This window comes from Scyliorhinus torazame, chromosome 29 (assembly GCF_047496885.1).
Source record: "Scyliorhinus torazame isolate Kashiwa2021f chromosome 29, sScyTor2.1, whole genome shotgun sequence".
NCBI lineage: Eukaryota > Metazoa > Chordata > Chondrichthyes > Carcharhiniformes > Scyliorhinidae > Scyliorhinus > Scyliorhinus torazame.
The window spans coordinates 17,281,803-17,295,905 of NC_092735.1; the positions used below are offsets into that span (position 1 = coordinate 17,281,803).

Consider the following 14,103-nt stretch of genomic DNA (forward strand, 5'->3'; position numbering starts at 1 on the left):
TTATTCATGTATTTGTCAAGATGCCACTTAAATGTCACTATCGTCCCTGCTTCCACCACCTCCTCCGGCAGCGAGTTCCAGGCACCCACTACCCACTGTGTAAAAAACTTGCCTCGTACATCTCCTCTAAACCTTGCCCCTCGCACCTTAAACCTATGCCCCCTTGTAATTGACCCCTCTACCCTGGGAAAAAGCCTCTGACTATCCACTCTGTCTATGCCCCTCATAATTCTGTAGACCTCTATCAGGTCGTCCCTCAACCTCCGTTGTTCCAGTGAGAACAAACCGAGTTTATTCAACCGCTCCTCATAGCTAATGCCCTCCATACCAGGCAACATTCTGGTAAATCTCTTCTGCACCCTCTCTAAAGCCTCCACATCCTTCTGGTAGTGTGGCGACCAGAATTGAACACTATTCTCCAAGTGTGGCCTAACCAAGGTTCTATACAGCTGCAACATGAATTGCCAATTCTTATACTCAATGCCCCGGCCAATGAAGGCAAGCATGCCGTATGCCTCCTTGACTACCTTATCCACCTGTGTTGCCCCTTTCAGTGACCTGTGAAATCCAAGTGTGGCATAACTAAGGTTCTACATAGCTGCAACATCCTCTGCCTTGAATGGGCGAACCCCTTACTCTGAGATTATGCCCTCTGGTCCTAGACTCTCCCACAAGGGGAAACAACCTCTCAGCATCTACCCTGTCATACCTCCTGAGAATCCTCTGTGTCTTAATAAGGTCGCCTCGCATTCTTCTAAACTCCACTGACCACAGATCCGATCTACTCAACCCATCCTCATAAGAAAATCCCCCAAACCCAGGATCAACCCCGTGAACCTTCTCTGGACTGCCTCCAATGCCGGCATATCTTTCCTTGGATAAGGGGACCATAGAACATAGAACATAGAAAATACAGCACAGAACAGGCCCTTCGGCCCACGATATTGTGCCGCACCTTTGTCCTAGATTAATCATAGATTATCATTGAATTTACAGTGCAGAAGGAGGCCATTCGGCCCTTTGAGTCTGCACCGGCTCTTGGAAAGAGCACCCTACCCAAACTCAACACTTCCACCCAACACCAAGGGCAATTTGGACATTAAGGGCAATTTATCATTGGCCAATTCACCTAACCCGCACATCTTTGGACTGTGGGAGGAAACCGGAGCACCCGGAGGAAACCCACTCAGACACGGGGAGGATGTGCAGACTCCGCACAGACAGTGACCCAAGCCGGAATCGAACCTGGGACCCTGGAGCTGTGAAGCAATTGTGCTATCCACAATGCTACCGTGCTGCCCTTGAGAACAAATAAATCTACACTATATAATTTTACCGTAATCCATGTACCTATCCAATAGCTGCTTGAAGGTCCCTAATGTTTCCGACTCAACTACTTCCACAGGCAGTGCATTCCATGCCCCCACTACTCTCTGGGTAAAGAACCTACCTCTGATATCCCTCCTATATCTTCCACCTTTCACCTTAAATTTATGTCCCCTTGTAATGGTTTGTTCCACCCGGGGAAAAAGTCTCTGACTGTCTACTCTATCTATTCCCCATATCATCTTATAAACCTCTATCAAGTCGCCCCTCATCCTTCTCCGTTCTAATGAGAAAAGGCCTAGCACCCTCAACCTTTCCTCGTAAGACCTACTCTCCATTCCAGGCAACATCCTGGTAAATCTTCTTTGCACCTTTTCCAAAGCTTCCACATCCTTCCTAAAATGAGGCGACCAAAACTGTACACAGTACTCCAAATGTGGCCTTACCAAAGTTTTCTACAGCTGCATCATCACCTCACGGCTCTTAAATTCAATCCCTCTGTTAATGAACGCGAGCACACCATAGGCCTTCTTCACAGCTCTATCCACTTGAGTGGCAACTTTCAAAGATGTATGAACATAGACCCCAAGATCTCTCTGCTCCTCCACATTGCCAAGAACTCTACCGTTAACCCTGTATTCCGCATTCATATTTGTCCTTCCAAAATGGACAACCTCATAGTTTTCAGGGTTAAACTCCATCTGCCACTTCTCAGCCCAGCTCTGCATCCTATCAATGTCTCTTTGCAGCCGACAACAGCCCTCCTTATTATCCACAACTCCACCAATCTTCCTTTCGTCTGCAAATTTACTGACCCACCCTTCAACTCCCTCATCCAAGTCATTAATGAAAATCACAAACAGCAGAGGACCCAGAACTGATCCCTGTGGTACGCCACTGGTAACTGGGATCCAGGCTGAATATTTGCCATCCACCACCACTCTCTGACTTCTATCGGTTAGCCAGTTCGTTATCCAACTGGCCAAATTTCCCACTATCCCATGCCTCCTTACTTTCTGCATAAGCCTACCATGGGGAACTTTATCAAATGCCTTACTAAAATCCATGTACACTACATCCACTGCTTTACCTTCATCCACATGCTTGGTCACCTCCTCAAAGAATTCAATAAGACTTGTAAGGCAAGACCTACCCCTCACAAATCCATGCTGACTGTCCCTAATCAAGCAGTGTCTTTCCAGATGCTCAGAAATCCTATCCTTCAGTACCCTTTCCATTACTTTGCCTACCACCGAAGTAAGACTAACTGGCCTGTAATTCCCAGGGTTATCCCTAGTCCCTTTTTTGAACAGGGGCACGACATTCGCCACTCTCCAATCCCCTGGTACCACCCCTGTTGACAGTGAGGACGAAAAGATCATTGCCAACGGCTCTGCAATTTCATCTCTTGCTTCCCATAGAATCCTTGGATATATCCCGTCAGGCCCGGGGGACTTGTCTATCCTCAAGTTTTTCAAAATGCCCAACACATCTTCCTTCCTAACAAGTATTTCCTCGAGCTTACCAATCTGTTTCACACTGTCCTCTCCAACAATATCGCCCCTCTCATTTGTAAATACAGAAGAAAAGTACTCGTTCAAGACCTCTCCTATCTCTTCAGACTCAATACACAATCTCCCGCTACTGTCCTTGATCGGACCTACCCTCGCTCTAGTCATTCTCATATTTCTCACATATGTGTAAAAGGCCTTGGGGTTTTCCTTGATCCTACCCGCCAAAGATTGTTCATGCCCTCTCTTAGCTCTCCTAATCCCTTTCTTCAGTTCCCTGGCTATCTTGTATCCCTCCAATGCCCTGTCTGAACCTTGTTTCCTCAGCCTTACATAAGTCACCTTTTTCCTCTTAACAAGACATTCAACCTCTCTTGTCAACCATGGTTCCCTCACTCGACCATCTCTTCCCTGCCTGACAGGGACACACATATCAAGGACACGTAGCACCTGTTCCCTGAACAATTTCCACATTTCACTTGTGTCCTTCCCTGCCAGCCTATGTTCCCAACTTATGCACTTCAATTCTTGTCTGACAACATCGTATTTACCCTTCCCCCAATTGTAAACCTTGCCCTGTTGCACGTACCTATCCCTCTCCATTACTAAAGTGAAAGTCACAGAATTGTGGTCACTATCTCCAAAATGCTCCCCCACTAACAAATCTATCACTTGCCCTGGTTCATTACCCAGTACTAAATCCAATATTGCCCCTCCTCTGGTCGGACAATCTACATACTGTGTTAGAAAAGCTTCCTGGACACACTGCAGAAACACCACCCCATCCAAACTATTTGATCTCAAGAGTTCCCACTCAATATTTGGGAAGTTAAAGTCGCCCATGACTACTACCCTATGACTTCTGCACCTTTCCAAAATCTGTTTCCCAATCTGTTCCTCCACATCTCTGCTACTATTCAGAGACTGCTCCTTTCCTATTTCTGACTTCAACCCATACTACCTCAATAGGGTGATACTCCTCGAACTGCCTTTCTGCAGCTGTTATACTATCTCTAATTAATAATGCCACCCCCCCCCACCTCTTTTACCACCCTCCCTAATCTTATTGAAACATCTATAACCAGGGACCCCCAACAACCATTTCTGCCCCTCTTCTATCCAAGTTTCCGTGATGGCCACCACATCGTAGTCCCAAGTACCGATCCATGCCTTAAGTTCACCCACCTTATTCCTGATGCTTCTTGCGTTGAAGTATACACACTTCAACCCATTTCCGAGCCTGCAAGTACTCTCCTTTGTCAGTGTTCCCTTCCCCACTGCCTTATTACACGCTTTGGCGTCCTGAATATCGGCTACCTTAGTTGCTGGACTACAAATCCGGTTCCCATTCCCCTGCCAAATTGGTTTAAACCCTCCCGAAGAGTACTAGAAAACCTCCCTCCCAGGATATTGGTGCCCCTCTGGTTCAGATGCAACCCGTCCTGCTTGTACAGGTCCCACCTTCCCCAGAATGCGCTCCAATTATCCAAATACCTGAAGCCCTCCCTCCTACACCATTCCTGCAGCCACGTGTTCAACTGCACTCTCTCCCTATTCCTAGCCTCGCTATCACGTGGCACCAGCAACAAACCAGAGATGACAACTCTGTCTGTCCTGGCTTTTTTTTTTCAGTATTCAAAGTGTATGAGATGTTACGTATATATGAAGAGGCTTGTTTAACCCCATTCTTTGACTACGCTTTTGGTAATTGGGTCTAATATTTGAAATGTGAAATTCGATTCAGTATTGCTCTTGTGAAGTACCTCAGAACATTTTATGTTAAAGATCTTATATAAATAAATGTTATTGAGATGAAGAGTTAGATTGGAATCAAAGCGTTAACTCTGTCTCTCGCCTAGTGTTTCCAGTACTTTCCGTTTAAATGTCACATTATTGTTATTGTTAGCACTGCGTGGCTTTTGGGTCACCTCAGGAGGCAGTTAAGAGTCAACCATGCTACTGTGGGCCTGGAGTCACCTATGGGGTAGATACAGATAGAAGCTTAAACCAATGGGTAAACTAACGGGGCTTTTGTGACAATCTATCAACTTCACGATGGTCACGCTTCCAGATGCCAATTTCTTATTCGTCCAGGCCGCTGGATTCCTAATCAAATCACACGACCGTGACCTGTGTGCGTGTGCGAGGCGCCGTGTGATTTTCTTTGCGGATATACCTCAACCTCGGCCAGTGACAGTGTGCCTTTTTCTCTTCCCAGTTTCAAAGACCAAATGACTTTTCTCCCCCTTTCCGGTTTGGGACGGTCCCCAATGGAAGCACGGAGAGAAACATCCGGAACAATTACTTTGAAATGCACAGCTACATGACTAAGTACAACCAGAAGTCGGTGCTCGACGCATTAGTGAGCCTGAAGGCAGGGTAAGAATTCTGTGCCATTGAATTCCTGGTGGGACTTTTGGTCGCGTCACAAAGTAGCTCATATATTTGTTGGGTTTTGTCCTGGGAAGAGCATCGTTGTTACAATACTGTTGATTCCCATGCGTGCTAGTCTCATCCTACAGGCAAATTCTTGAGGATGGAGTTTGGAAACACTTGTGTGGTAGGCACAGTGCCAGTGAGTGTAGTTGTCTCAGTGTGACAAACATCTGGGGAGGATTTGACATGAAATCCTTGCAAGTTGTATTGGGTGGCATCTGCCACTTGATTTCAGAATGTGGTGCATCTGACCACAGTTGACCTGTTGGTTTACATGGACTGTGAGCTGAGTGAGAACATTAGAGTACAGGGGACCATTTGTATCTTGTGTTATCCTTAAAAACCTGTGCACAGCTGTAATGATATAGGTGGGGTGAAGGAGTAGCGTACTATAGTTAAACCTTTCTTATTAAATAAGAGTTTTGCCCACATTTTGTGTTTTTATTTCTGACTCTCTGAATCTTCTTAAAGGCATTGCCAAAGGAAACCCTTGCAGTAAACATGCTTTTTTCATCGGTGACAACAGAAGTAATTTGTTCATAAGTCACAAGAGGACTTGGAGCAGCAAAGGTTGAGAGGGGGCTGGTAGAGGTGTATGATATTATGAAGGACATAGGGTGGATAGGAAGGAACAGGGGCAGCACAGTAGCATAATGGTTAGCACAGTTGCTTCACCACTCCAGGGCCCCAGGTTCGATTCCCGGCTTGGGTCACTGTCTGTGCGGAGTCTGCATGTTCTCCCCGTGTGTGCGTGGGTTTCCTCCGGGTGCTCCGGTTTCCTCCCACAGTCCAAAGATGTGCGGGTTAGGTGGATTGGCCATGCTAAATTGCCCTTCGTGTCCAAAAAAAGGTTAATTGGGGTTACTGGGTTAAGGGGATGGGGTGGAGGAGGTGTGTGCTTGAATGGGGCTGTTTAGCACAGGGCTAAATCGCTGGCTTTGAAAGCAGACCAAGGCAGGCCAGCAGCACGGTTCAATTCCCGTACCAGCCTCCCCGAACAGGCGCCGGAATGTGGCGACTAGGGGCTTTTCACAATAACTTCATTTGAAGCCGACTTGTGACAATAAACGATTTTCATTTCATTTCATTTTCTTTCCAAGGGCCGGTGCAGACCCGATGGGCCAAATGGCCTCCTTCTGCACTGTAAATTCCATGGTTCTATGAACTTTTACCATTAGTAGAGGGTCAATAAACAGGAGGCATGGATTTAAGGTAACAGGTTGAAGGCTAAGAGGGGAACTGAGGAGAAATATTTTCACCCAGAGTGGGATGGGAGTTTGGAACTCACTGCCTGAAAGGGAGATTGAAGCAGAAACTCTCGTTACATTGGAGACGTATTTAGATATTCGCCTGCACTGACGTAACCTCCAGGGCTATGGGGGCCAAGTCTGGAAAATGGGATGCATGTAATCAGATCTTTGTTGACCGGCGTGGAAACAATGGGCCGAACGACTTCCTGTGCTGTAAACGTCAATGAAAGGACATGATGGAGTCCCTTGGAGGCCCCATTTTGAATATCTAGGCTGCATTGTCACAGGAGGGCGGAACGTTGGCCAAGACACCTATCAGAGTCTATCATTAAGAAACGGAGGTGGCAGCAGAGCTGTCCTGGTGTCTTGGCCAACATTCCTCCTTCCAGGCACACCATCAGAAGCAACTTAAACCGGCCATTCACCTTCTTGCCATTTATGGGGAGGCTGATATGTGCAGACTGAGTGCTACCTTTGCCAGCATGACTAAGTACTGGATTCACTGCGTAAAGGCTTTACGATCTCTCTGGAATACCAGAATCGTTCTGTTGTTCAGGATGGTTATGGTCCACAGAAGCATGAACTCTGGTCCCTGTCTGTCCCCCTGCAGGAAGTTGGATGCTTTTATTTATGATGCAGCTGTACTGAACTACATGGCCGGGAGGGATGAAGGCTGTAAGCTCGTGACAATTGGCAGTGGCAAAGTCTTCGCAACCACTGGCTATGGGATCGCCATCCAGAAGAGCAGCGGCTGGAAGCGCCCCGTGGACCTGGCCATCCTGCAGTTATTTGGTGACGGTAAGGGCAAATTTAATCCTTTGTCATTCTCCCACTGCGTAACAACCAGACTGCAGTGAGCAGAATAGGATTGAGCAAGGCCGGAATGCAGCCAACGTGGGCAATGAGTGGCAGGAAACACGGTTAGACCAGAGGTGTTTGAAAATGTAACCGGGAATTTTCACAGAAGCTGTGTGATATCAGTAAATATGTATTGCTACAGTTTAGTGTCAGTGAATTAACTCACTGATGAATGTGTCGATGGTGTGTGATATCAATGGTCAATGAATGTGCTAACAGTGTGTGATATCAATGATAAATGTGCTAACTGTGTGATATCAGTGATGAATGTGCTATCAGAGTGTGCTGTCAATGATGAAGGTGCTAACTGTGTTTGGTATCAGTGATGAATGTGCTAACAGTGTGTGATATCAATGATGAATGTGCTAACTGTGTGTGATATGAATGATGAATGTACTAACAGTGTGATATCAATGATGAATATGCTAACAGTGTGATATCAATGATAAATGTGCTAACAGTGTGATATCAATGATGAATGTGCTATCAAAGATGAAGGTGCTAACTGTGTGATATCAATGATGATGTTGCTAACTGTGTGCTGTGAATGATGAATATGCTAACTGTGTGATAACAATGATGAATATGCTAACTGTGTGATAACAATGATAAATGTGCTAACAGTGTGATATCAATGATGAATGTGCTATCAATGATGAAGTTGCCAACTGTGTGATATTAATGATAAATGTGCTAACAGTGTGTGATATCAATGATGAATGTGCTAACTGTGTGCTATCAATGATGAAGGTGATAACTGTGTGATATCAATGATGAATGTGCTAACTGTGTGATATCAATGATAAATGTGCTAACAGCGTGTGCTGTCAATGATGAATATGCTAACTGTGTGATATCAATGATAAATGTGCTAACTGTGTGTGATATCAATGATAAATGTGCTAACAGTGTGTGCTGTCAATGATGAATATGCTAACTGTGTGATATCAATGATAAATGTGCTAACTGTGTGATATCAATGATGAATGTGCTATCAATGATGAAGTTGCCAACTGTGTGATATCAATGATAAATGTGCTAACAGTGTGTGATATGAATGATGAATGTACTAACAGTGTGATATCAATGATGAATATGCTAACAGTGTGATATCAATGATAAATGTGCTAACAGTGTGATATCAATGATGAATGTGCTATCAATGATGAAGCTGCTAACTGTGTGATATCAATGATGAAGTTGCTAACTGTGTGATATCAATGATGAAGCTGCTAACTGTGTGATATCAATGATGAAGTTGCGAACTGTGTGATATCAATGATGAAGTTGACAACTGTGTGATATTAATGATAAATGTGCGAACAGTGTGTGATATCAATGATGAATGTGCTAACTGTGTGATATGAACGATAAATGTGCTAACAGTGTGATATCAATGATGAATGTGCTAACAGTGTGTGCTGTCAATGATGAATATGCTAACTGTGTGATATCAATGATAAATGTGCTAACAGTGTGTGATATCAATGGTGAATGTGCTAACTGTGTGATATGAATGATGAATGTACTAACAGTGTGATATCAATGATGAATATGCTAATAGTGTGATATCAATGATAAATGTGCTAACAGTGTGATATCAATGATGAATGTGCTATCAATGATGAAGTTGCCAACTGTGTGATATCAATGATAAATGTGCTAACAGTGTGTGATATGAATGATGAATGTACTAACAGTGTGATATCAATGATGAATATGCTAACAGTGTGATATCAATGATAAATGTGCTAACAGTGTGATATCAATGATGAATGTGCTATCAAAGATGAAGGTGCTAACTGTGTGATATCAATGATGAAGTTGCTAAATGTGTGATATCAATGATGAAGCTGCTAACTGTGTGATATCAATGATGAAGTTGCGAACTGTGTGATATCAATGATGAAGTTGCTAACTGCGTGATATCAATGATAAATGTGCTAACTGTGATATCAATGATGAATGTGCTAACAGTGTGGTATCAATGATGAAGGTGCTAACAGTGTGATATCAATGATGAATGTGCTATCAATGATGAAGTTGCCAACTGTGTGATATTCATGATAAATGTGCTAACAGTGTGTGATATCAATGATGAATGTGCTAACTGTGTGATATGAATGATGAATGTACTAACAGTGTGATATCAATGATGAATATGCTAACAGTGTGATATCAATAATAAATGTGCTAACAGTGTGATTACAATGATGAATGTGATATCAATGATGAAGGTGCTAACTGTGTGATATCAATGATAAATGTGCTAACAGTGTGACATCAATGATAAATGTGCTAACAGTGTATGATATCAATGATGAGTATGCTAACAGTGTGTGATATCAATGATGAATGTACTAACTGCGTGTGATATCAATGATGAATGCGCTAACAGTGTGTGATATCAATGATAAATGTGCTAACAGTGTGATATCAATGATGAATGTGCTATCAATGATGAAGTTGCCAACTGTGTGATATCAATGATAAATGTGCTAACTGTGTGTGATAACAATGATAAATGTGCTAACAGTGTGTGATATCAATGATGAATATGCTAACTGTGTGATATCAATGATAAATGTGCTAACAGTGTGATATCAGTGATAAATGTGCTAACAGTGTGATATCAATGATGAATATGCTAACAGTGTGTGATATCAATGATGAATATGCTAACTGTGTGTGATATCAATGAGGAATGCGCTAACAGTGTGTGATATCAATGATAAATGTGCTAACAGTGTGATATCAATGATGAAGTTGCTAACTGTGTGATATCAATGATGAAGTTGCTAACTGTGTGATATCAATGATAAATGTGCTAACTGTGTGATATCAATGATAAATGTGCTAACTGTGTGATATCAATAATAAATGTGCTAACTGTGTGATATCCATGATGAATGTGCTAACAGTGTGATATCAATGATGAAGGTGCTAACTGTGTGATATCAATGATGAATGTGCTAACTGTGTGATATCAATGATGAAGGTGCTAACTGTGTGATATCAATGATGAATGTGCTAACTGTGTGATATCAATGATGAAGGTGCTAACTGTGTGCTATCAATGATGAATGTGCTAACTGTGAGAGATATCAATGATAAATGTGCTAACAGTGTGATATCAATGATAAATGTGCTAACTGTGTGTGATATCAATGATAAATGTGCTAACAGTGTGTGCTGTCAATGATGAATATGCTAACTGTGTGATATCAATGATAAATGTGCTAACTGTGTGTGATATCAATGATAAATGTGCTAACAGTGTGTGCTGTCAATGATGAATATGCTAACTGTGTGATATCAATGATAAATGTGCTAACAGTGTGTGATATCAATGGTGAATGTGCTAACTGTGAAATATGAATGATCAATGTACTAACAGTGTGATATCAATGATGAATATGCTAACAGTGTGATATCAATGATACATGTGCTAACAGTGTGATATCAATGATGAATGGGCTAACAGTGTGTGATATCAATGGTGAATGTGCTAACTGTGTGATATGAATGATGAATGTACTAACAGTGTGATATCAATGATGAATATGCTAACAGTGTGATATCAATGATAAATGTGCTAACAGTGTGATATCAATGATGAATGTGCTATCAATGATGAAGGTGCTAACTGTGTGATATCAATGATGATGTTGCTAACTGTGTGATATCAATGATGAAGGTGCTAACTGTGTGATATCAATGATGAAGTTGCTAACTGTGTGATATCAATGATAAATGTGCTAACTGTGTGATATCAATGATGAATGTGCTAACAGTGTGGTATCAATGATGAAGGTGCTAACTGTGTGATATCAATGATAAATGTGCTAACAGTGTGTGCTGTGAATGATGAATATGCTAACTGTGTGATAACAATGATAAATGTGCTAACAGTGTGATATCAATGATGAATGTGCTATCAAAGATGAAGGTGCTAACTGTGTGATATCAATGATAAATGTGCTAACAGTGTGTGATATCAATGGTGAATGTGCTAACTGTGAAATATGAATGATCAATGTACTAACAGTGTGATATCAATGATGAATATGCTAACAGTGTGATATCAATGATACATGTGCTAACAGTGTGATATCAATGATGAATGGGCTAACAGTGTGTGATATCAATGGTGAATGTGCTAACTGTGTGATATGAATGATGAATGTACTAACAGTGTGATATCAATGATGAATATGCTAACAGTGTGATATCAATGATAAATGTGCTAACAGTGTGATATCAATGATGAATGTGCTATCAAAGATGAAGGTGCTAACTGTGTGATATCAATGATGATGTTGCTAACTGTGTGATATCAATGATGAAGGTGCTAACTGTGTGATATCAATGATGAAGTTGCTAACTGTGTGATATCAATGATAAATGTGCTAACTGTGTGATATCAATGATGAATGTGCGAACAGTGTGATATCAATGATGAAGGTGCTAACTGTGTGATATCAATGATAAATGTGCTAACTGTGTGTGATAGCAATGATAAATGTGCTGACAGTGTGTGCTGTCAATGATGAATATGCTAACTGTGTGATATCAATGATAAATGTGCTAACAGTGTGACATCAATGATAAATGTGCTAACAGTGTATGATATCAATGATGAGTATGCTAACAGTGTGTGATATCAATGATGAATGTACTAAATGCATGTGATATCAATGATGAATGCGCTAACAGTGTGTGATATCAATGATAAATGTGCTAACAGTGTGATATCAATGATGAATGTGCTATCAATGATGAAGTTGCCAACTGTGTGATATCAATGATAAATGTGCTAACTGTGTGTGATAACAATGATAAATGTGCTAACAGTGTGTGATATCAATGATGAATATGCTAACTGTGTGATATCAATGATAAATGTGCTAACAGTGTGATATCAGTGATAAATGTGCTAACAGTGTGATATCAATGATGAATATGCTAACAGTGTGTGATATCAATGATGAATATGCTAACTGTGTGTGATATCAATGAGGAATGCGCTAACAGTGTGTGATATCAATGATAAATGTGCTAACAGTGTGATATCAATGATGAAGTTGCTAACTGTGTGATATCAATGATGAAGTTGCTAACTGTGTGATATCAATGATAAATGTGCTAACTGTGTGATATCAATGATAAATGTGCTAACTGTGTGATATCAATGATAAATGTGCTAACTGTGTGATATCAATGATGAAGGTGCTAACTGTGTGATATCAATGATGAAGTTGCTAACTGTGTGATATCAATAATAAATGTGCTAACTGTGTGATATCCATGATGAATGTGCTAACAGTGTGATATCAATGATGAAGGTGCTAACTGTGTGATATCAATGATGAATGTGCTAACTGTGTGATATCAATGATGATGGTGCTAACTGTGTGATATCAATGATGAATGTGCTAACTGTGTGATATCAATGATGAAGGTGGTAACTGTGTGCTATCAATGATGAATGTGCTAACTGTGAGAGATATCAATGATAAATGTGCTAACAGTGTGATATCAATAATGAATGTGCTTTCAATGATGAAGTTGCCAACTGTCTGATATCAATGATAAATGTGCTAACAGTGTGTGATATCAATGATGAATTTGCTAACTGTGTGATATGAATGATGAATGTACTAACACTGTGATATCAATGATGAATATGCTAACAGTGTGATATCAATGATAAATGTGCTAACAGTATGATATCAATCATGAATGTGTTAACATATGTGATACCAATGATGAATGTGCTAACAGTGTGTGCTATCAATGGTGAATGTGCTAACAGTGTGTGATATCAATGATTAATGGGATATAAGTGTGTGGTATCAATGATGAATGTGCTAACAGTGTGTGATATCAATGATTAATGGGCTAATGGTGTGTGATATCAATGATGAATGTGCTAACAATGTGATATCAATGATGAATATGCTAACAGTGTGATATCAATGATAAATGTGCTAACAGTGTGATATCAATGATGAATGTGCTATCAATGATGAAGTTGCCAACTGTGTGATATCAATGATAAATGTGCTAACAGTGTGTGATATCAGTGATGAATGTGCTAACTGTGTGATATGAATGATGAATGTACTAACAGTGTGATATCAATGATGAATATGCTAACAGTGTGATATCAATGATACATGTGCTAACAGTGTGATATCAATGATGAATGTGCTATCAATGATGAAGGTGCTAACTGTGTGATATCAATGATGAAGTTGCTAACTGTGTGATATCAATTATGAAGGTGCTAACTGTGTGATATCAATGATGAAGTTGCTAACTGTGTGATATCAATGATGAAGTTGCTAACTGTGTGATATCAATGATAAATGTGCTAACTGTGTGATATCAATGATGAATGTGCTAACTGTGTTATATCAATGATGAGTGTGCTAACTGTGTGATATCAATGATGAAGGTCCTAACTGTGTGATATCAATGACGAATGTGATAACTGTGTGATATCAATGATGAAGGTGCTAACTGTGTGATATCAATGATGAAGGTGCTAACTGTGTGATATCAATGATGAATGTGCTAACAGTGTGTGATATCAATGATTAATGGACTAATGGTGTGTGATATCAATGATGAATGCGCTAACAGTGTGTGATATCAATGATTAATGGTGTGTGATATCAATGATAAATGTGCTAACAGTGTGATATCAATCATGAATG

At 41.0% G+C, this 14,103-nt stretch overlaps 1 protein-coding gene across 1 annotated transcript in view; it reads left to right on the forward strand.

Moving 5' to 3' along the window:
* LOC140403898 (glutamate receptor ionotropic, NMDA 2B-like) overlaps positions 1–14,103 on the forward strand; it is a 427,700-nt gene that overhangs the window by 221,313 nt on the left and 192,284 nt on the right. The window contains exons 8-9 of the mRNA XM_072492121.1: positions 5,056–5,216; positions 7,134–7,321. Of these exons, the coding sequence (XP_072348222.1) occupies positions 5,056–5,216; positions 7,134–7,321 (349 nt within the window). The remainder of the gene's footprint in view (positions 1–5,055; positions 5,217–7,133; positions 7,322–14,103) is intronic.